Source organism: Stylophora pistillata, chromosome 11 (genome assembly GCF_964205215.1).
Source record: "Stylophora pistillata chromosome 11, jaStyPist1.2, whole genome shotgun sequence".
Taxonomy (NCBI): Eukaryota; Metazoa; Cnidaria; class Anthozoa; order Scleractinia; family Pocilloporidae; genus Stylophora; species Stylophora pistillata.
In genome coordinates this window covers 19,892,317-19,915,416 of record NC_142529.1, presented here as the reverse complement: position 1 = coordinate 19,915,416, position 23,100 = coordinate 19,892,317, and the positions used below count along the sequence as shown (strand labels likewise).

Here is a 23,100-nt window from a genome sequence, read left to right as displayed (position 1 = left end):
ATTTATTAATTTAAAGTGCGCTTTTTAACATGTGCGAATGGAATAAACGCCACAAAATATAGATAAATATTTCTGACTTTATTTTGCAAGAACAAACGGAATGTTACCACGTACAAAAACACTTTCGGTTTAACTCGTCTTCAGGCGCACGCCTGTTATGACGGCTCATAACCCATGATGGTTAACCCAATGAAAACTCTTGAATTGCATTATCCAATGATCGAGTTTTTAATGGTGTATATATATTCAATAAATGTTCAACTTCGAATAGTGCATTTTTAGTGTTCTGAGTGCTCAACTCCGCTTATCACATCATATTCCAAGTCACTTTGTATGGAAATACATTGCGCTAACTGTTGCGGAGCTGACAAAAGGCTCCAAATATCCAAATGTTCAGGATTTGATAAAATTGATAACACAATTATTCCAATCGCGATTTTTGGATACGAGATTGGTTATAGCGAATTCGGCGCAAAGCGTCTCGTTGGCTATTCGCCATCTCATGTCCGACGTGCGTTCATGGAATATTTGTCAAACATATAATTGTCAATTTTCAACTAACGCCGACTTGTTGTTCTTTTAGTCGTCAATGGTAAATGAAACCCGAATGGAAACATTTGAAACAAACCAATGTAAGTAAGTTCCATAAAACGATGAAATCATACAAAGGTGTAGTTTTAAACTGATAGCCGAGGGTAATTCCAAATGAAACAAATCAAATAATATTCTAGTTAGCGCGCGATGTATATTCGCTTAGGATAATTTTCAAAGTCATCGATAGTCTAACATAGCAATCAATGTTTTACGAGATCATTTTATGGTCAGCTCGACGGAGACTAAACCGAAGTTGTTGAATGAAACGGACTTACGTTTGCTAACTTTTTTTAAATAGTGCCCGATCAAGCTGAGACCATCGCCTCGCAAAATGGAAGCAACAACGCACAGCCGTGGGAACAACAGGTACATCAACTGAGATTCAGGAATTTTATCGAAAAAACTCGGCTCAGTAAAACTTCCATCAACTTTTATGATATTCTCATATTCAAATTTTAGCATTCAAGAAATAACGAAGCCTCTGATGTGCGTTGTTAAGTCGATAAACGGCACGGGCACAAAACAAGTGTAGGGGAAAAATGATCAACTGTGGCTCATTAAATACGAGCATTTTTTATCTTGGCAATTACAAAACAACGAGCTGAAAGCTTAATGATGCCTCCAGAGGCTCTACCTCGAGTATCGGGGTCCATTTGTCGAAAGTACTATTAGTTACCAATCCCTTAAAGCCTCATTTTGTTTTTGCTTGCCGTGACTGTACTCGAATTCAAGGTGTTAATCGCTTCGAAATTCATGCGATAAAATATCTGGAAACGAAAAAGAATGGACTGCCTTTTTGAGCTTAGTTCTTGGTTGTGGGATATGGCTATGGGTCCGTTAAGTCACCAGGACTTTAGAGGAAGAGAGTTCATCAGAGCAAGCTCAGTTTACTTTGTCAGTCGTCGCGTAGAGTTGAAATTCTTAGGGTTCACTTTGCTGGGATGATCGGAGATCTCGACTTACCTCAATCGAATTTACTGCATGTTGGAATCTAGCAACGCACGTATAGTGTTAACACTACTTTTGTGAACAAAGTGTTGAACAGTGGCCTGTACAGAGTCCACAGCTATCACTGCGACAAATAACTATTTAGTTTGTTTTCGTCTGAGCGATATTGAACGTTCAGTTTGGGTTGAATTTGTCAGAATCGTGAACAAAAATTACTTTGTTTCGATAAACTGACAAAGAATTCTTAATGAGGAATCAGTATTGTTTTGCTTTGTCAAATTCTCGAGACACGACGAAAAGTATTTTTCGTTACAGTTTAAGATATGGTATTTATATGGTATGATAAAATTAGATATGGTTTGGGTTGTATTTTTTCAGTATCGTAGGATGATTGTAAATCATCTTTATATAAACAACTTGTCGGCTGTTTTGCCGAATTAAATGCCAACTTTCAACTAACGTAACGCTGCCTTCTTGCACCTTTTAGATGACAGTGGTGAATGAATCTCCTATGGAAATTGTTGAAACAAACCAAGGTAAGTAAGGTAACATTCCATGGTTATTTCGTGACAAAACTTTGGCAAAATATCTTAATGTAACTGACTGGCCTACGTTTCCTAACTTTCCTAAATAGTGCCCAATCAAGCTCAGGCCATCGCCTTACGAATTGAAAATACCAACGTACAGCAATGGGAACAACTATTACAGGTAGATTTATCAATTATATGATCCAGAACACACCTCTGTGAAACTAACATTAATTGACACCTATCACATTTCCAATTTAATTTCCAAGAAAAAACGAGAGTTCATTAGACCAAGCTTTTAAATGCTCACTCGTCGGGTTCGAGTTGTTTTTGTTGAGGTTCACCCCGCTGAGATGATAAGAGATCTCGACTTACCTCAGTTTGAGGTAACTATTCCGTAGGAATCTAACGATGCTCGTACAGTGAACAAGGTGTTGAACACTGGCTTCTATGGGCTTCTCAACTAGTACTGAAAAATAACTATATTTGTTCATCATTGCCTGAGCCATGCTGAAGGCTAAATTTGGGTTACATTCGTCAAAATCACAAAAGAAAGATCAGAAACTTTAATTCTCTCATTTGAAAAAGAATATAGGGAAGGGTTTATTCGTAGCAGAAAACTTTTTCGAAGCTTAAAGCCACCCTTTAAGCAGAAATTACCATACCTTTTCAAAGGTTATTTCAGTCGAGACTTTGTCTAGCTTGAAACATGTAAATCTTAGTTTGGCCATGCAACTTTGGTAAAATTTCTTTAGTTTACGACAGCCTATTGTATGCATATGAGTCGAAGATTTTGGCATGTGCAAACTCGACATTCAATTGAATTCAAAATACGCACTACGTACCTACTTTGTACCTGATTGGTGAATTCAACGACAACCTCTTTTAGGGCACGATTTCGTTATTTTTTATCCTAAATTCGGCTCGGTTTCAAGAGTCTATTTTATGTTATTGTTTATGTTTAGGTTTAATGCTACATAGTGACCATCCCTCCGCGACTAGGGAAAGAGAATAAATGTTCTCCTCATAACAAACCCACTCTCACTGCAGAAAATATATCAGGTGTTCTGTATTGGGAACGCATTGCAACGAGGTTAACATTCATGTGGCATGATATTTTGGCTTAATATGAAAATCACCTCCCTTTCGAAAATACGCCGCCATTCTCTCTGATCACATAATATGTGGGAACCAATCAGGTATGTCCTGGAAAATTAGAAGAGTGACAGCTTCCCGTCCACCTTGTTTCGAATTTTCTGGCGATACTCTTTGTCCAATCAGATATGTTCGAGCAAAATTAGAGGAGTGCCAACCCCGCCCACCTCGTTTCGACGTTTAAGCGATGTTTTTTAGCGGGGGAGGGGCGGAATTTTGTTTTGATAGTAATTGTTTGGTAAAAGTAACAAGACTGTGTCTGTAGTCTGTCTTGTGATTTTGAATGAAAAAAAAATTGTGTGTAGTTATAATAAAAATAATGGTGATTTCTTATTTAGGACACTATGATAACTATAAATCATTTTGTAATATGGTGAATTTTGTCGTCATAAGGTATTTGCATACAAACGCCGTTTTTTTTTTTTCCGAAGATATCTGACAGTTCAGATGGATATGTTTCCTCCTTAGACGAGTCTTCATCCAGTGGATTGGGAGGAGAAATTTCCGAAGGTTAGGAAATTCCTTTAAAAAAAAATACAAACTTTGCGTAAGAACACTGAATCGAATTTCGATATGCTATGTTCACTACATCATCACTCGCCGTAATTTCTGAGCATGCAGGGACAATTCTATGGTTACCTTGTGTGACTTTTTGTAGCCTCTATGGGTAATGGAAGTTATGAGCAACAGCAGAAATAAATGAATTTCTTCTTTTTTTTTTCATATCAATCAAGTCGGTCGAACCTTGTCAAATGTTAAAAAATCATCCCTAACTAGAGGTTGTCTTACCAAATGAATGAAGTTTGTCCTCTGAAAAAGAAAAGAATCATAACTTATCAACCACGGTTCATGGCAGTCAAAGGATAATTAGATTATTTATAGGCACTTGTCTACTTCTTTGGGAAAATTTCATGAGAAACAGCTCATTTTAATCATCCTTAATACATACATACGTTACTTGACCACTCCCCATGGGGGCTTTTCAGGGCTAATTCCCACCCATCGCACCCCAGGGGCGGACATTCACCATACAGTAATCTCGTGCGTGGGAAATCAACGTCTCCTACCCCTAACCCTGCAGGAGACGGGGCCTACAGTTTATTCGTCCTTATCCGAGAAGACTAGAATATTTATCCATTTTTTGATTATAGAAAGATAGCAAATTCTTCTCACTTATTTTAAGACCATGAGTATTGGTCCGGCCGGGGCTCGAACCCTCGACCTCCCGCACAACACAACCCGGCGCTCTAACCAATTGAGCTAACCGGGAGGCGGTTAGCTCAAATGGTTAATTCCTTTTTAAATTTCGCATTCATCGATACTAGAGGATCTTCAGCGAGGAAAGTTCATTTCCTTTCAATTTTTGGAAAATTCAAGATCATTACCACCAGTTGCAAGGCTAATACGAATTTCGTTGATATTATACTCGAAAATCTTCGTCTATAATTGGGATGCTCGAAGTTTGTAACTTTTCGGTGCCCTTGCTAAACGACTACGATTTCCTGAGGTTTTAAAAAGGGTGTTTTGATTTTCCGTCATCGCTAATGAGTCCCCAAGTCAGCATATATTCACAGTATATCATGACTCGGCCAGGTGTGTGATTGACACTTAATTTCTGATAAGGAAATGCCATGTGTGCGATAAGAATCACTTGTGTAGGAAGTCTAAGTAAGATAGGAAGCCCACGAATAAAGAACTTTTTAAAAACCTTACACCAGGCAGCGCCATCGTTAAATAGCGTCTATGTCGCATATACAGTATTCAACGATGGTGCTGTTCATGCAACTTTTGAGAGCTGGCTACGGGTCACAAAATAAAGAAATTTGATAACAGCATCTGGTAAATAAAACGCACGCCTGAAACCAACATGATGAAAATGAAACATAGATAAACCAGTTCAGCCCCGATCAGGAGGCTAGTACTAACATTTCAAAGGCAAATGTTATGATCACAGTTATCTCCAAATATGAACTATTGTGATTTACCTGTGTTGACTCTTTCTTTTTGTCACAATGTAGATGAGAGGGCTCTAGTGACATGGGTAGAAGACTATTACCCTCACAAAGTGAATATCAGGCCAAATTCAAGTCCTTTAGAGGTAAATAGAACAAAGCGATTTCTTGCCGGGTTATAGCAGTACTTTAGCGCCAAAGAGGTAATTGTATGACCAATTATAACCAAGCCAACACGGAAGAGAATAGTAAATAGGGAATGGAGAGGACTGACAGAAAGGCAGGCGAGAACTTGGAAAAATTTGGCCAACTAGGTACTGAAAACCTTCAAGAGCCAATGACCATATATAAATATCGAGAATTAATCCACCGACAGTTGCAAAATTTCGCAATTCGCGTTATTTTTCCTAAGAGACTCTTTTAGTGAACCTTTTTAGAAAAATTCTATCGCGCTTCGCTTTCTCCGAAAAACTGAAAAGTCTCCCGTAAAGCAATAAAAAAATTATGCAACTTTGGCAACTTCATTCGCCGCAGCGCCATGTAATAATTATAAAAAAACTTTATTTTACCCTCAGTAGTGTCTATAACTCACAAGTGCTAGTGGGTTGAGCAAACAACTGAAACGAATAATTTAAATTGAATCCCAACTGGCCGGACGCAAACCAGTTGGCTACTAACAAGCGTGGCCGAGGATTTGAACTCGGAGCTACTGTGAAACAAATCCAGGTAGTGGTCAGGGCGAGACTCGAACCCGCGGGCGGTGGATTGCGAGTCCGACACGCTGACCACAGGTTGTTACGTTTAATTCTGACATAACAACATAACAAGAAATTTATACTTTCAAAAGATAAAAGCGAGGACCATCTATCAGCACACAAAAAAATGAATTATAAATATATCATAAATAATAAATAAAAAGAGCATGCAATGTAAAATCTTTTTTATTGGGGCTTAATTACTAGAACAGCTCACTTGCATGTAACTGGGAGGTTGATTTTAAAATATTTAATATTCAAAAAGTTGAGAAAGCCAGATTTCATGTTTTGTTGCCATGCATGTTCTTTGGACTGTTTCAACTACCCTCTTTCACTTTTAAAACAATAAAAGATACCCGGATTGTAATATTGGGCAAGCTTTTTTTTGATAACTTCTAAATATTGGTTCGCATAAAGGACTGTACTTATGACGCAAAGTCGGAGTTATTCAACAAATAGATATTGTGGAACGGAATACATCACAAATGACGTCAAAATGTGGTCAGAACAAAATGGTGGCATTCGAGGCGCAGCCGAGTCTGTCACTGATACCATAAAAAAGCAAAACATTGAAATTGTTAATGTCGACGTCATCAATGCGTCTGACCTCATCAATGCGTCTGACCTCAAAGAAATTAGTAATAAAAATCAATCAAAATCCGCGTGTAATTCCCCATTTCAAAAACGAGTTTGGGAGTGGGTCGAGTTCGCAGCGCAAGCTAGTCTGGGATCGTTACTCGGGACACAAATCTAAAGTAAACAAAGGTTTGTGTCCCGAGTAACGATCCCAGACAAACTTGCGCGGCGAATTCGACCCACTCCCTCACTCGTTTTTGAAACGGCTAATACGCCTATTAGATGAAACGAAAAAGAGCATTCATTGAACTTTTCGATTATTCTATTCAAGTTGAAGCACATGCTATTAATTTTTTTCTTGCAGGGCGGAGATCCTTTTCGTATCACTTTCGATCCAGTATTAGATATGAAAGTTACCTCTGGATCTGCTGAGTTCCAAGACGTAGGCAAAGTTGAACTGGAAAGGTTAAAGGATGGTTCCTTGGTGGCAACTATCCCAGGTTTGTCATAGTATTACACCAAGTCCTGTTCGGGTTTTTGTGTTGCCACTACCAATTCCCGCTTCGGTTACGTTATTTGCCATCCTAGTGGATCCCTTGGACTCGTAATGTCCGATACAGGGTGCTTTCTTCACGGATTCAATATCATCTCGCCCACGAACGGCATCGCAGTATCCTCGGAGTTGAGTTTCAAGATAACCTACATTAAATGATATGTCGATATAGATAATGATTGTTGAAAATTGACATCAATCATTGTTTTCAAATAATTGCTGCCGACGACATGAGGCAACAATACAGACGCAACATTACGTCTCAAATCGAACTTTTGTGATGTTTTGAAACGTATATGTGCACGATCCTTCGCAGTAAAGCACTATTTAAGCAATAGTGAAAATCAGACCTGAAAAAAATTCAGGCCTGTACGGGATAGAGCGCTGCACTTGGTAGAGCGCTGCACTAGCATCGCAGAGGTCAGTGGTTCGAATCCCGTACAGGCCTGAATTTTTTTTTTTTTTTCAGGTCTGATTTTCACTATTGCTTAAATAGTGCTTTACTGCGAAGGATCGTGCACATATACGTTTCATAACCGCAGTTCATATATATGTATTTTCATATGTTTGTGGTTTGAAGTATACAGCTGTTCGCAAATCTCACCATGAAGTGCGTCTAGTTCAATCGTGGGGGTTCCGAAAAAATCGATAATATCTTACCGAAAGAAGGTCAAGTCGCGCGTTCAATTCAAGGGCTTCCAAGAACTGAGGCTAATTACAACTCTGCGATGGATATTCTTAGTAAACGTTTTGGCAGCCCTCAAAACATTATTTCTAAACACATGGATAAAATTCTCAAAATTCCTGTATGTGTGAATGAAAACACCGCCCAGCTTCGGCTTGTATACGATAAAATAAGCATTAATATCCGTGGTCTAGATTCTTTGGGAGTAAGTTCTAGCCAGTACGGAAGTCTCCTCATCCCAGTAATAATGTCGAAATTACCGCCCGAAATCAGAATGCAAGTCGCAAGAAGTACCGTGCACGAGGTCTGGGAAATGTCTGATTTGTTAAAGGTCATTCGCCAGGAAGTCGAGGCTCGAGAGATCAGCGATGGTGTAAAAGCGAATGTACATTTGGAGAAAAACAAAGAAACTCTGATGAGAGGGCCAACTAATTCAACCCTATTCTCGCATGATGGGTCTGAAACTCCACAAAAAAAGAAATCCACTGAAATGTGTTTACTGTGGCGGATTCCATTTTTCGGCCTCTTGTGAGAGTGTAAGTGATTCACAAGCCCGTTTTGAAATTCTCAAGAGAGACCGAAGATGTTTTGTGTCTTTAGAAACCGATCATAAGAGTGGCTCATGTAACAAGAACTGTCGTCGATGCCATGGTAACTAACACCAATCAATCTGCCGCCAAATTATGCCCAAACAATCTGGATCACCTGGCCTTACCAAACAAAATTCGCAGGAAATGCAAAATTCGACACTTGTGAGTTACGCTACAGAGAACCTACCGCCAATTGAAACTACAACGACAGCAAGTTCTACAACAAAGGGAACAGTCTTACTGCAAACCGCCACTGCCATTGCCAGAAATGAAGATGGCTCGAAGTCAACGACAGTGAAGATAGTGTTCGATGGTGGAAGGCAGCGCTCAAACGTTACCGACAGTCTGAAGTCAGAGCTTGGCCTCAAGTCAAGGAAGACCGAGATCCTTCACCTAAACACGTTTGGCGAACGAAAATTTCGGAAAAAGAAGTGCGACGCGGTAACCTTACTATTTGATGACCCCAACGACTATGTTTCGAAAATTTCCGCTCTCAGTTTCCCCACCATTTGCTCACCGCTTCCATCTCGCGTCGACGTAAGCAGTTTCCCGCACTCAAACGGATTACAACTAGTGGACTGCTAGATCAAGTGGATGTTCTTATCGGCTCCGATTATTATTAGGACTTTGTGACAACGGAAAAAGTATGTGGAAATTTTGGTCCTACTACGATCAATAGTAAATTTGGATGGCTGTTGTCGGGCCCCACAGAGTCGGTTTCGTATACCGGTTCGACAGTCACAAACGTTATCATTTCCGGGGGCAGTAACAGCTCGTGCGACCACTCCCAAGATCCTCTCGTTGACAGCTTAAGACAGTTTTGGGAGACAGAATCCATTGGCACTAAAGAAGAGTCAGAATCTACCGGGTCAGTCGATTGTTTTGAAGAGAACGTGTGTTTTAATGGGCAGCGATATGAGGTACAACTGCCTTGGAAGGAGAATCACCCAACTATGTCGAGTGATTATGAACTTTGCGTTCAACGCCTCCGCAGACTCCAACTAAGATTGTTAAGAGAGCCGGAACTAATCAAGGAATATAATCAAATAATTGAAGAACAATTGAACAAAGGAATCGTAGAAAAAATCCCCGAGGAGGAACCAAACGAGAAAGAAGGCAAAAATGTGAACTATCTACCACACTACGCCGTCGTCCGAAGAGACCGAGAGACAACTAAGCTGAGGATCGTGTATGATGGATCAGCCAAGGCCCCTGAGCGTACTCATTCCTTGAATGATTGTCTCCAGACCGGGCCAAATCTCACTCCTCAGTTATTCGACATGCTGATTAAATTCCGGTGGCACAAAATTGGTCTGACGGCCGACATCGAAAAGGGGTTTCTAATGGTTGGAATCAACGAAGCAGACAGAGACATGTTGCGATTCTTGTGGCTCAAGGATCCTGATGATCGCAACTATGAAATTGTGCATTTGAGATTCACCCGTCTCGTTTTCGGACTGAGACCATCACCAGCTACTTTAGCTTCGACAATTCGACATCATTTAGATGGACAGGTGTCACAGGAGTTCAGACCGGACTTCATTCAGCTCTTGAAGAATTCTTTGTACGTGGACGAGCTCGTCACTGGTGAAGAAAACGAAGATAAGGCGTTGAAACTGTACGCTAGGTCCAAGTCAGTTATGCAGCGGGGAGGATTTAACTTAAGAAAATGGAAAACGAATTCGAGGATTGCGCAGGAAGCAATTAATCGGTCTGATGTCCAGGTGAACTCGAATATTGTACAGGTGAACAAGAAACCTGTTATCGAAGAGGACGAATGCTACGCTAAGACTACAAATGGAAACCCATTTGATTCTAATCAAGCATGCGACAATACTACCGTCAAGGTGTTGGGCTCGATTTGGAATGCAGCTACCGATCAGTTTATGTTCGATTTGGCAGATCTCTCTGAACAAGCAAGGTTACTCCCGGCTACGAAGCGATCGATGTTGAGGATCTCGGCTAAGATATTCGATCCAATTGGACCGTTAAGCCCGTTTACCATTCAATGGAAGATTTTATTTCAAAAACTTTGCAATGGGCGTGCCGACTGGGACAACCAGTTAACCGACGAGAATGTGAAGAAATGGAATTCCCGTATTTGCGAGCTTCAAACTATTAACAAGGTGTCCATACCGAGATGTTATTTCGATCACACCTCAGGCAGTCTGAAATCAGCGGAACTTCATTGTTTCAGCGACGCTTCCAACAAGGCTTACGCTGCCATTGTCTATCTTCGCTCCATTTATGACGATGGACGCATTGATGTGAACTTAGTTGCTTCGAAGACCAAGGTCACCCCTCTTAAGAAACAAAGAATTCTCAGGCTTGAATTACTTGGCGCTACGATTCTTGCTCGCTAGGACATTACAAACCACCCTACCACAGAGACTGGAAACAATGTTCTGGGTCGACTCTATGACTGCATTATGTTGGATAAAGAATTTGAAGCCCTGGAAGCAATACGTCGTGAGCAGAGTGTAAGAGATCCGAGAACACACATCTTCGGAGCTATGGAACTTCTGTCCAGGCACTCAGAACCCAGCTGATATCCCGTCACGGAGCATGATAGCAAGTAAATTAGTCGCCGAGAGGAGATGGTGGAAGGGCCCTGAATTTCTGCACAGACCTGAGAAGGAATAGCCGCACGAGAATGTGGTTCATTCGGATAATGAAATCGCCTTGCAAGAAATTGTGCAGAATCCGGCGACCACTACACACGCACTCTTTGATGACGAGCTCGCAAGTACAGCGCATCGGCGTTCACCAAGTCATTGATGCAACCCGCTATGGCAGCTGGAAGAAATTGTTACGTGTAACCGCCTACGTTGTACGATTCTTCAGGAGAACAGGATTAAAGAGAAGTCTTGATTTAGACGCTAAATAACTTCGACATGCAGAAGAACTGTGGATCAAGTCCATACAGTATCAATCGTTTCCGGACGAAGTGTGTCACATGAGGTCAACAGAAAACACACCCGTCCCACCTCTCGTACGACAATTCAACCTCTACGTAGACGTTAAAGGTCTCATAAGATGTAAAGGAAGAATCCAAAACAGCCTGTTAAATCAAGAAGTCAAATAAACTTTGTATTTTAACTAGACGTGCCATTCAGAACCCACCCCCATGTAAACAGGCCCTCAATCCCAATGATAAGAACAAAGGAATAGTCATAAAAGAGATCCCCTATCTTGTTTTAAAAGAAACTTAAAGTTGGCTTAAACTATTCCAACAATCAATTCCTGTTTTGTTTCTGTGATACCCTGCAAATAAATGGTGGGCAGAAATTTTTAGCCACTGCAGGTAAGTAGCCTGAGAACCTTCAGGCTAATTTTAAAGATGTTGTTAAATCTCTTTATGCGTCCTAAAGTTGTGTCTTGAAATTTGCATACTCTAGATCAACCTCGGTGGGAACACCTAGATCCCAAATCGCTCTTTGGGCCCGCATTAGCTTCTCCTTCCCCCACCCAAACCCTATTTCTACGCGAGCCTGCCATACAGTTTGTAATCGCAGGGAGTGACCTGCGCGCCTTCGGTGCCGGAGTCAGATGCTGGGGAAAATACAGACTCTGAACTTTCTTGCTTGGTTTCTCAGTTGGAATCATACTTAGCATTCATCCATCCAGTGGATTCAAGTTTACCCATCAGGTGTCCCGTAACCACTATTGAGACACGCCACGCCTTTATGAATTGGCTGCTAAACTTTTTGGTTTTTTGTGGGATTCTGTCTCCTAATAGGACGCGAGGCGAAGCCACATATGTTGCCGAGATGAGTGAGTGATTGAGTGTGACACTAGAATTCCGATCTTGACCCAATTTTTACCCGATGTTTCCCAGTGCCTCTTATAGTGCTTTTTCCGAGTATCTTAGTAGTTCGACATTCGCACTCGATACACAGTTGAGTTCTCTCCTTTTGCGATTTCTGGCCTATAAGCACTAGCATATTACATTTTCAGTTCTTTCCATGAGACTACGGACGACGGCAGAAAAAGATTAACATCTCACAATCATTTCAGGACTGCAGGCGATTTAAAACAAACGTCATCCTTAGAGAAATATCTTAAAAGGAGTGATGTGTGCATCACGAAAGTTGAGGGGGAACTTTTTTCTATGAAGAGAGAGCTTTCTACCCTTTAAATCAGCAAATTATGCAGATCTGAGGAGATGACCTTCTCAGTTCTTGCCGCGACACTACAAAAGACGATAAACATCTCAAAATAGTTTCACATTGGCATCCACCAATGCATGATTCAAATCAAAAACTTTTTCTTTTCCTTTGCAGGAATATCTCAAAACTTTTCTTTCTTTGAAAAGAGATCACTTGGCTGTCTGAATCAGCGATTTATGCCTAAAAGAGCCTCTAAATTTGCGAAGCGAGCATGCTGCAAAATGCGGTACCTTGAGTTATTGAACAGAATGGTTGCAAAGGTGGATCGGTGGAATGGCGGGATATCTCAAGACGCGGAATGCCCTTTTTTAAGAAACAAATGTCTCAGAAAATGGAATTGCAGTATAAAAGATGAAAATCATTTACAATTAACAGGCGAAATTAAAAGAAGCATAAGTCATCATTGGAGCTCAGAGGATTGGGGAACAATGAGGCTTTCGAGCCAGCCCTAACCTCTTTAAAGTGTTATTAATATTATTGTTTGTTACCATTTATTTATTGGGTGAAGGTAAATGAGACAATATATTCTCATAGATATATAGGATGCGGCAGTTTTCTGTTTACTTGTGAGACAAAGGTTCTACCCTCCGGCGTCATTTTTTTTACCTCTAGTTCTTTTCAATGCTATAAAAATTGTGCTGTACCAGTAGCCACATGAAATCTTTGACTGTCTCTTTTTTTTAACAGTTATTCTACCCAGCCATTTGGTACTTCTCACGTTACACGTTCGCTTGAAAATAAATATTTTTGTCAAGGCTCTCTTGCTGTTGAACAGTACAAATTTTGGTCGTACTTGACCGAAGCTCTGTCTTCAAACTTTCAAATATCTTGCATGCAGGTATCGGTCCTTTTTTCATGTTTACGTGTAGGGTGAGTACCTGACGCTTTAGAGAAGCGAACATTAAAGATGAAAATAACGTAGTGAAACTTATTCATAGGACCCATATGGTTTTCGGGCTCATGCGAGTAAGCACTATGGGCATTACCATAAAAAGGGGCTCTCAACCTGGCATAATTATGACTTGTCGTAAACGAACTCTTGGTTTATAACTTAAGTACTTTTTCAAAGTTTGGAGTCTTTTGTCCCTCAACTGAGCAAACCATCAAGCTAATATTACACTTCTTTGCAGCATCAAAAGTCCCTGGGGAGGTAACAGTGGTAGTTGAATCGCAAGTCGGCGGGTATCTAGGAAAAACCAAATTCAGGTACTATGCCGATGGTGTAGAAGAGGTTCTCGAACAAATAGCTACGAACGAAAACCTACAGAGGAGGCTTGGTAAAAAGTTGTATACCTACCATTCGGGAGGCAATCGTACAAACACGCCCAATACCGGTAGTGTTGGTAAGTCTAATTTGTCAGCTAGCAGTTTCAGCCTAAAGAAAGTTAGCAACGAGTTGTTAATCTCCTTTAGGGGTATGATCCTTGATATTAGTTGTAATTGAACGTATATTTAAAGAACTAGCTATCACTTTTAACAAGAGCAATGAAAGGCCTCTATTTTTCAAGAGACCTTTCATTTATAAAAGCGACTCACAAATACAGCTGCTTAAAAGAAGGCCACTGAGAAGGAAAATATGGTTAGTTGGCCTCTCTTTTAGGAGAATGAAACTACGACAATAAACTTTTCTCAACTGTCGAACTAGAAATTTTCTGTAGCAGACGTTTCTGGAACAAACATATATTGTGTTAGGGAACTTACCAAACGCAAAATTAACGTACATCCTTGGGCTATCTACGGCTATCTACCCAGAGAACATACGAAGGGGCACCCTTGGACCAGGGGGAAAGAGGTGGGGTAGGGGTGCGTGCGTGTAAGGGTGAGAACTGTAGCCCCCAACGCGTTTTCAGTATAAGCTCGGGAAACTTGATTACAAAACGTTATTACAAGCCTGTTCTGATTTTAATTTTTCCTTTCTTAAATAAATAATAAACAAAACGTTTTATTTCGGGTTAAGGTTGTTTAACTTGAAAAAAAGGAAGAGACTTTCTTCTCCCGTCAGTTGAAAATGGAATTTTTTCTAACACAAAAATTTCATCCCATTTCCGAATTCCATTTCTTCACATTCTCGTCGGTTAACTGGTCGTCCCAGTCGGCACGCCCATTGCAAAGTTCTTGAAATAAATTTTTCCATTGAATGGTAAACCTAAGGAGTGAATAGGTAAAACAGTCCTTTGACAAGCACATAGTACTAAACATGCAACTAGTCCGAAATATCTAGTTTGTGACGCGGAAAAGTGATTATTCCTATGCATTTATGTTTTCAAGGATTTACACAACCGAGTTCCTCTCAAAATGCTTTGGCTGCTTTCAAGGAGAATACGTCAATACAAGGGTTAACTGCCAGAGATCATGGCAGCGGAGAGTCTGCAAATGACCTTGAAGATATGCAAAGGTACAGATACAGATTTAACAATAGTGAAAATTAGAAATTAGTTAGCATGCAATGTAAATGCTCAAGCTACCTGTGATCTCTATGACCTTAATTAACAAGCGAATGTTTTTGGGGATCAGTGAAAATCATACTTTTGGAACTGCTTTTACTTAACGTACCGCCGAGTAACGTACTGTCGACTCTAAGGTCAGCTATAAAATCCTTGAATGCTCTTTCCAATAATAAGTGTACCACTTCTACTTTCTTCCACTGGCTAATAAGAAATCATAACAAATACGAATATGACTAACTACTATGTACTAGAAGAGTGGACAGCGTTGAAATACCCTCTTACTAGCCACCTCAGTTTCGGGGACCAGTCGTTATTTTCTATAATTTTTGCTACATTTAGTTTATTTTAGTTTAGTTATTGAATTAGTTTATCAGGTATGGTTCCTTAGTTAAACAGCTGGCTGACGATGAGTGAGTTGTGTTTGCTCCCTAGTTTATCAGGTAGTATTTATTGCAAATACTTATTTGAATGCATTATTGCTTGGGGTTTAGTACTCAAGATTGCCCTCAAGACGTTGTTCAGTTGGAAGTTGCAACATCTGCTGAAAAAGTTAGAGAAGATCTTTGTAAGTAAAACCTTATCTTCACCCTTTAAACTTGAGAGCCAGCTCAAGATAATCCCGCGGTTGGTGGTCGATTATCCACAACTTTTCTTACTGATTTTTATCGGTTAATAGCAGACTCGATTTCCAACGGACAGGACATTTGGCGGAGAAGCGATCCTCTACCACCAGACCGTAACCGAGGCACTATGTACCTGTTTGAAATAAAGATTTGTCAAGGTACCGTCTTAAAATCAAATAATTTTCCTTATGCAGTAGCAAGGGCAAAATATCGAAACAGCATCATACTCAAAGGAAATACTTAAAGGTTTTTTTTTCAGATACACTTTCTACCGAACTAAATTATGTAAGTGTTAAGTGAGCTTTTCCTACACTGTTAAAATAGTGTTTTGAAAACTTTTAGTAGATTTAGTTAATAATCGTTGTACAAGCATCCGCATTTTATTTGATTACATCCAGCTACAATTTGTAAGCAAGATATTTCGCTAACCTACCTGTGAGGTAAAACTTGCACTGCATAAGTTAAGAAATAATTCTTTTTAAGGTTATCAGAAGAGAGGTCAATATTATCGCAAAGAAGTGTAAAGGAAGACAATGCAAATGTATTTTGATTTGCTGTTTGCTTTTTTTTCATCTTAGAGGTGAAGTTTTTACATCTTGGCGCGGCATCCCTTCTCACATCCTTTGCCAAGGTATTTTTTGTAAAATCGTTATTCGCAAGGCTTTGCCCGTTATTTTCATTTGGTGGATACTCAGGCAGTAGATGAGAATCTCACAGCCAAAAGACTCCCCATCCCTCTAGAAGTATACATGAGACGATAGCAGTCAACTAGGACCATCAATTTTTTAAGGAAACCTGAGAAACACTGTCTGAGGTTTGAGGGAAAGGTGTGTTTCAGGGCTGTGGCAATACTACATTTACAATATTAACAACTACGGCGTTTATTGGCCATTTTGCCTCCGTCAGTGGGGTTCGATCAAGCAAAGAAGATACCCCTTTTAGGTTCATGCTACAGAATCATGCTAAGTTCCGCCTGCTATGACCCAGACTTCCGGTAGGCTATTGTTGAATTTGTGTTGTAAAAGTGGTGTGAACAAATGATAAAACAAATACCATAGGAAAGGGAAAACACAAACATCACATCGACAGGGGCCCTCTCTTCCCACAGCTATTTTTAGTCGATATTTTGAATTGTGTAGGAGAAAGTTGTTGCCTTTAAATAGCTCTAACTTCAGTGAAAATAACTTTAGGTCACGCTTGAGGCCTAAGCGAAAATACCAAAGAAACAAACAAAAGTAAATCGTGACGAAACGGTCAGAGAGGTATCATATTAACCTTCAAAGTTATTTCTCCTTTAATTTTTTTCACCCAGATGGAAAAGCTCTCTTTTGTTATAACATTCTGGAGCTCATTGTCCAGGTTAGTTGTCGAAATGCTTACTAAATGGCTAATGTAGTGTTAACTCCTAAGCAACCGGTTAAATTGAAACGAATGCAACGGGATTACCTTTAGAGTTTTAGTCTTGAGATTATGTTTGCTACAAAACCTTCTAAGGAACAGTCAAGTCATAGCTAATTGAAGTACTTGATCTTTGCCTTAGGGCTGCGTTAGTATCTTTTACATTAGTTTGCAACCAAAACACTGTATTGTTCGTAAAGCATGCCTGCCTAATTCCAGAGAATTTGTTTACGGTGCTTTTAAATCAGAAAACCGCACCAACCGAAAATCTTTTGCTACGATTCCTTTAGTTCTGATTGCGAACATTCTTCTCATTTACCTTAATAGAACTCTTTTCGATAAATGAGGGATGGTGCTACTCAGGATAAATACGAAAGTTTATCAAATTGAAATCGCTTATGCGAGTACTCCCTAAAACCAAATAGGCCAAAGAAATCTCGAAGTTCAGAAAAAATTTAGTCAGCATTGCATTCTTTTCTTTAAGGGAACTGATGGTACCTTTGCCATCAGTACAGAGCTTATATCGTCTAGATGAAGGTTATCGCGAAGAAGAGAACTCTGCCAAGGTGAGTGAAGAAATATCCGCCAATCTACATACCAACCAGTCAAAATTAGCGGACCCTTCTAGTAGCAAGAAGATTAGTCCAGGAGCTGAAAATGTCAGCGACAATGATAAAGACACGCCCGTTTTGAAAGACCTTTGGAAACCCCCTGGACAACTGAAAGTCGGTCGAAGCAGGATTGGCTTTCCTGATTGTCGCGATGACCACTTAGTGAAACTGTTGGTTTGCAAGAACCAACATACAACAGAAGCACTCGACATCACAGATAAGTACGAGATAAAAGTGTCGGTAAGCTACGATGAAACTCCTGAAAATAGTCTGAATCAACCTGATTATCAGTATAAACGGATTAAAAGCGAAGTTAAAAGTAAGAAGAAGTCACCTTTGACCGGAGTTGTTGGTTACCATTTCCGCTTCCACGAGCAGAACACAAAATACAGCGTCAAGTTCTCTTTGAACTTGCGTATGGCGACACAGCGAGGAGAAGTAAAACAATCAAAGAATTCGTCAACTTATAAAACGATTAGCGAAGTTTTAGTCACTCTTGAAACTGGGGCTAGAGAAAAGATGAAGGAGGCCAAGATTGTTTCGCCATCTTTCGTAATGAAGAAGGCTTCTCTGTCAAGAGACAGTATCAAAGTTTATAAAAGGTCCTATCTGTTGATGAAGAAGTTACAACTACTCTGTGACAATGGAAAGTGGGACGATTTTGACAATTGCGTACGAAATCTGTTGCTGCACATCACTGACATCGACACAAGAATAGTTATCAAACTGGAACAAAGTGTAGTAGCCCTTTTCCAAAACAAATTAAAGCTCTCACGTAAGTTGATCAAAGAGTCTCTCCGCATGATTCCTCTGGCTAAAAACCCGCACCTTTTAGCAGGAAGAGGTTACAGGTATCTAGCTCGACTGATGCGACTGACAAACAGGTTGGGAGAGGCTGACCGCCTTCTGCAATTTGCAGAACAGATAAATTCCTGGTTTCCCACGAGTTTTGACACAAGTCTCACACTTTACGAAAGAGGAAGCGTCTTGGTCAACTTTATTGCTCTTGCGCCTCAGAGAAGCCCCAAGCAAGTGTCGAGCGCCATGGACCACCTGAATAGATGCGTAGAAGTATGTCTGCATCTAGAGACGGAAGACGATGGCCTCTCTCTGAAGATGAAGCATTTTTCCCTGATAAAATTAGCAATGCTCTCGCTTGACTGCCGGACCAGGAACGCACGGGTACGGGGTGTAAGCGAAAAATGTATTGCGAGAGCGCAGCATTGTTTGGGCACATTGGAGATGAAATACTGGCCTGAACTTAGCGCGGGTGTTAGAATTCAGTACAATCTAGCTAAGTCAGATCTGGAATTCCGAAAAGGCAACTACGAGATGGCACTAGAAAGCGCAGAATTAGCAATGAGGCTCGCGAAAACGTGGAGTTTTCACATAGATATTTCTCACGCTGAGGAACGCATCTGCAACTTGAGGGTTAAAGATGGTGGTGCAACCAACATCACACCTGAACTCAAAGAGATCAGACTCTGATCGGCTTGGGCCCCTTTGCTAAACGACATTACCTGCTGAAAAAAGGGAAAATGGCTCCTAACAAAGTTACTTTCTTCACCAACATTGTCATCATAATCATCGTTGGTGTCTTCTATTTACGGAGGTCTTTGAAGGTTTTGCAGCGAATTGGTTGTGAGTTCGTATAGAATGCATCCTGTAACATAGACTGATATGAAACAAAACAATGATAATTCACATTACAATGATTTTGTAGATCCAATTGAGCCAGTTATATAAGAAGCAAATGCCTGAGAGATTATTCTGAAGCAGATTATCAAATTACCTCAAATTCAAACTTCTTAAGAACTTCAAAATGAGTTTCAGATGGATGACTTATTTGAAACTATTGTTTCATTATCAAAGTATTTATCCATGCTTTTAAAGCAATGGAAAAGGTAATTTCAAATCATTTAGAACTCAGAGATATGTCACATAGATATGATCTAGACGAAGACACCATTTGATTGATTACGGTGTTTAGTGGAACATATGCTCCTATTCAACAAGCCTTCGGAATTAAAAAAAGTACAAACTAGATTATTCGGTAAAAGCAGTTGATATCAGTGCTTTATTATAGTTTACAGCGAAATGGGGATTATTTCCTCTCGTACGATAGGTTTAATTGCAAGCAGGATAAGTTTGATAGGCTTACCTTTTCGCAAGCTGCTTTAATAAGTCAGTAAATTGAGAGGCGCCTTACGCAGTCACTTCTCGTGATTGAAGGAAAAAAAAATGCTTTCCCTAGCATATATTTGAATTAGCTTTAATTATATTTGAATTAGCTTTGAATTAGCTCACGGGGGAATCTTTGATTTGACCTCATGACTAACTGCTTGATGCAAAGTCAATCCTAGCAGAGTGTCTGTTAGGACTCCGCTAGTGGCACGGCAGTTCAAGTTTCAAACTTCGCAATCTGTTAGTAAAATTGTGTGCTTGAGATTACCATTGCTTTCGCCAATAGCTTTGATAATATCATCATAAAGTGTGAAGTTAGCTGTGATTTGGTAATTTTTTACTTTTCGAAATTTTGTGAAGATTTTGAATATATAGCCCAAAAGTTTTTTTTAAGGTTTGGCAATCACAACGAGTTTCCTGATTTTTGATTGATTTGTCCAGTTGTCAGATTATTCGAACCTGACTTTCGTTCCCCAAAAGTATGCCCAGTTGTTTACGTTTATGATTCGAGAGCCTGCAAGGCCACGTGCGCAGTTTTTACCTTTAAGTGTGATGTCAATATTTGATTATTAAACAGTAGCATCCATTAGTGGGCGTGCCGGCTTAATTTGCCAGCTAACCTTGATTAGGTCTACAGTGAAGTTCTTGTTTTGGCTTTCGCAGTCAAGAATGGATTGTTTTATTGGAAGCACCAACTAAGTTGTTGTTCATTTATGAGGGTAAATACATCGCTAAGTGTTTTGATTAGAGATGTTTAGTCGTCAGGGCCAGTTGGCCGCGAGCCCACTCACGCCTAACTATGATTTAAGTGTAAAAGCATATACGAAGAAGAAGAAGAAGAAGAAGAAGAAGAAGAAGAAGAAGAAGAAGAAGAAGAGAAGGAAAGGAAAGAAGTTAATCTTTTGTTAGTAGAAGTTCTGTTACGGGAAAATTTAATGCTTCCTTGTGGTTGTTTAAACATATTTATTCGTCGTTTTCGGTATTCTAGCCGTTCTCAATTCACACGAGTTTCTTTCATTGTAATGTTTTAAAAAAGTATAGAAAAAGCCACAGTAGTTTTCTGAAATAGATTTGTCATGTTACTTTGTCTTCGTTGTGCAGCTGTCTGTCGGTCATTTTTTTCGTTCGATTCTGGTGAAATTTTAGGTGAATGTAAGCTTTAATGATCTTTTTGGCAAAATTGGTTTGACAACTGTTGTCACGCTGTAATTAGTACCCGCTTTTGTATTACATCATACAGTAAATATTTTATTCATTTACTTGTCTGTTATATAATCACTCACGTTCAGTTACTCATTGATTGAAGATGGCATAAACATGCCAAAACATGTCTCTACTAAAAGTTGTATATTTCTTACAATATGAATATTTAAATGTAAATAATTTAACCTCAAACAGACCTTTTAATTTCCATCCTTTTGCAATCTTACTAAAATATTGTCAATTTAAAGAACTATAGAACCTCACACCAGTTCATATCTAAGTAAGTACCTTGTAAAGGTTTTTCGATAACCGACTTGAGACGCTAGAGGTCATGTCAGTGGTTGGCCTGACCTAGAATAAAGTTTACTGTGGCACCAAAAGGTTGTCTCGTCCTTAACGTCCGTAAAAGTTCACTCGAAGAAGGTCGCCTGTACCATGGAATCGTGACGAGTTTCCGTTCTCGCTGCCGAGTCGTCTCTACTAGGCTAGTTTCCCCCGTTATTGTTGTGCATTCCGCGAGAGTTAAGTTCGGGCGCGAAAAACTATCGTCAAAGTTCGCAAAATTGTAACAGAAAAAATATGATAATGAGTGGATCAGGTGTACCCATCTACATGGTACATATGGCATCATTTGTCCTGGACGGTCCTCCGGAAAATTCATATCACCGTTACGAACGAGCTTTCAAAAAAAAATTAAGGTTTCCGTGAGTAAGACAAAGAACGATGGTCAAACGAAGACATTCAGGGCTGTTCCGTCAACTCAATTACAACGCGCTTAACAACTTTAGGAGTCCTGAAGTCCAACTCACTATTGACAACATGGCTGAATGGACTGAACTTCCAGAAATGTGCCGAACGTTGTTTACTCGAACAATCAATCTATATAGGTTCTTTGTTTTTGGTGTTGTGCTAGTTGACGTAAATAAATGAATCTGATCTAATGCTTGGATTTAGTGCTTTTCAGTGTAGTTCACGTTGCTACTCAAAGGTGATGCTCGTTCTGGGAAGAACATGGCAAGGGAAATTTCTGTATTTGAAACTAGTATTAGAGTATAAACTAATTTTCCCTTTTGACTCGCCAATACCCCTTAATATCGGCTGCTAGTGGGGCGAAATTATATTCTCGTGTTGGGCGGAATCGCTAAGAGACCGATGAAGAATATTGTAGAAGATAGAAATACTACCACCGTTGTATGAAAAACGCTGCAACTTGATTTCCTATGTTACTGTTATGAAAGCATGGAAGTTAACAAAGAATTTATTTAAGTCTATGTAATTCATTCCTTTACTCTCCTGGGATCAATGTATTGTGTTATATTGTAGTGTACCTAGTACATAATCTATATTCTTTACTTGCGTAACTCGTTTTGTAATTAACCATTATCCGATAGTTTTCTTTCCTTTTTCTTTCACCTTGCACCTTGCGTCTACATATATTTAAGACTTTTGGGTGATTACGGTTGGAGAGGTTTTATTAGTTTTGAGCGAAGGGCGTTGGGGAATTGAAAGGAACAGAGACTCGTTCAAGATCAGAGCACATTCTTATCTCTGAATGAAAAGTTATTCAGAGAACTGTTCTATTTCACGACAAAGAATCCTTTTGCCGGGGAACATATGTGCACAGAGAAGCTGTCAGACAGTAAGCTGAGGAAGAAGTGATGAATACTAAATTAAGAAGAAAAGTTCGAACGAAGGTAAAATTACGAGTTGTCTGAGCGAAGATGGAAGTACGCAAAGTTGGAAACTGGTGAAACGGGAGATTGGTTCGTGAAACGGGAGGTTGGTTTTTGAAACGGAAATTTGGTATGTCAGTACATGCATAGTTTGTTGGTGGAGCGTGGGAGAGTTGAGGACAAGTCAAGAACACGGACGCAAGGCGAACTGAACTGAACTAGTAAAAACTTATTTTTTTTATTTAATAATACTCTTGTGAATAGATTTAGCGTACTCTAATTTTAAATTATTATATTCCTGTAAATTAATTAAGGTAAATAACTTAGCTTATTGTGTTATCGTGATTGTTAGTTACAGTTATTGTCTTGATAAATATTTGTAGGCTTACGTTTGGTTGTGGCGTGTTTTCTCGGGTTTGTTTATGCCTGGTGTTTTTTTTTTGTGTGTCAGAGGGCG

General features: G+C 39.7%; 1 protein-coding gene and 1 pseudogene across 3 annotated transcripts in view; both read left to right on the top strand.

Annotated features, from left to right (window-relative positions):
* LOC111325645 (uncharacterized) overlaps window positions 1-23,031 on the top strand; it is a 42,986-nt gene extending 19,955 nt beyond the window's left edge. For 2 of the 3 annotated variants that reach the window (XM_022929483.2, XM_022929486.2), the window contains 14 exons: window positions 584-632; window positions 893-960; window positions 2,030-2,078; window positions 2,177-2,250; window positions 3,656-3,734; window positions 5,243-5,322; window positions 6,872-7,007; window positions 13,635-13,847; window positions 14,773-14,899; window positions 15,443-15,516; window positions 15,628-15,732; window positions 16,153-16,205; window positions 16,887-16,933; window positions 17,457-23,031. In XM_022929483.2, coding sequence (XP_022785218.1) covers window positions 584-632; window positions 893-960; window positions 2,030-2,078; window positions 2,177-2,250; window positions 3,656-3,734; window positions 5,243-5,322; window positions 6,872-7,007; window positions 13,635-13,847; window positions 14,773-14,899; window positions 15,443-15,516; window positions 15,628-15,732; window positions 16,153-16,205; window positions 16,887-16,933; window positions 17,457-19,071 — 2,769 coding nt within the window. In that variant the 3' untranslated portion in view covers window positions 19,072-23,031. The remainder of the gene's footprint in view (window positions 1-583; window positions 633-892; window positions 961-2,029; window positions 2,079-2,176; window positions 2,251-3,655; window positions 3,735-5,242; window positions 5,323-6,871; window positions 7,008-13,634; window positions 13,848-14,772; window positions 14,900-15,442; window positions 15,517-15,627; window positions 15,733-16,152; window positions 16,206-16,886; window positions 16,934-17,456) is intronic. The other variant, XM_022929485.2, reaches the window with a different exon arrangement.
* LOC148720505 (uncharacterized) lies at window positions 7,021-13,627 on the top strand (annotated as a pseudogene).
* Window positions 23,032-23,100: the final 69 nt, after the last annotated feature.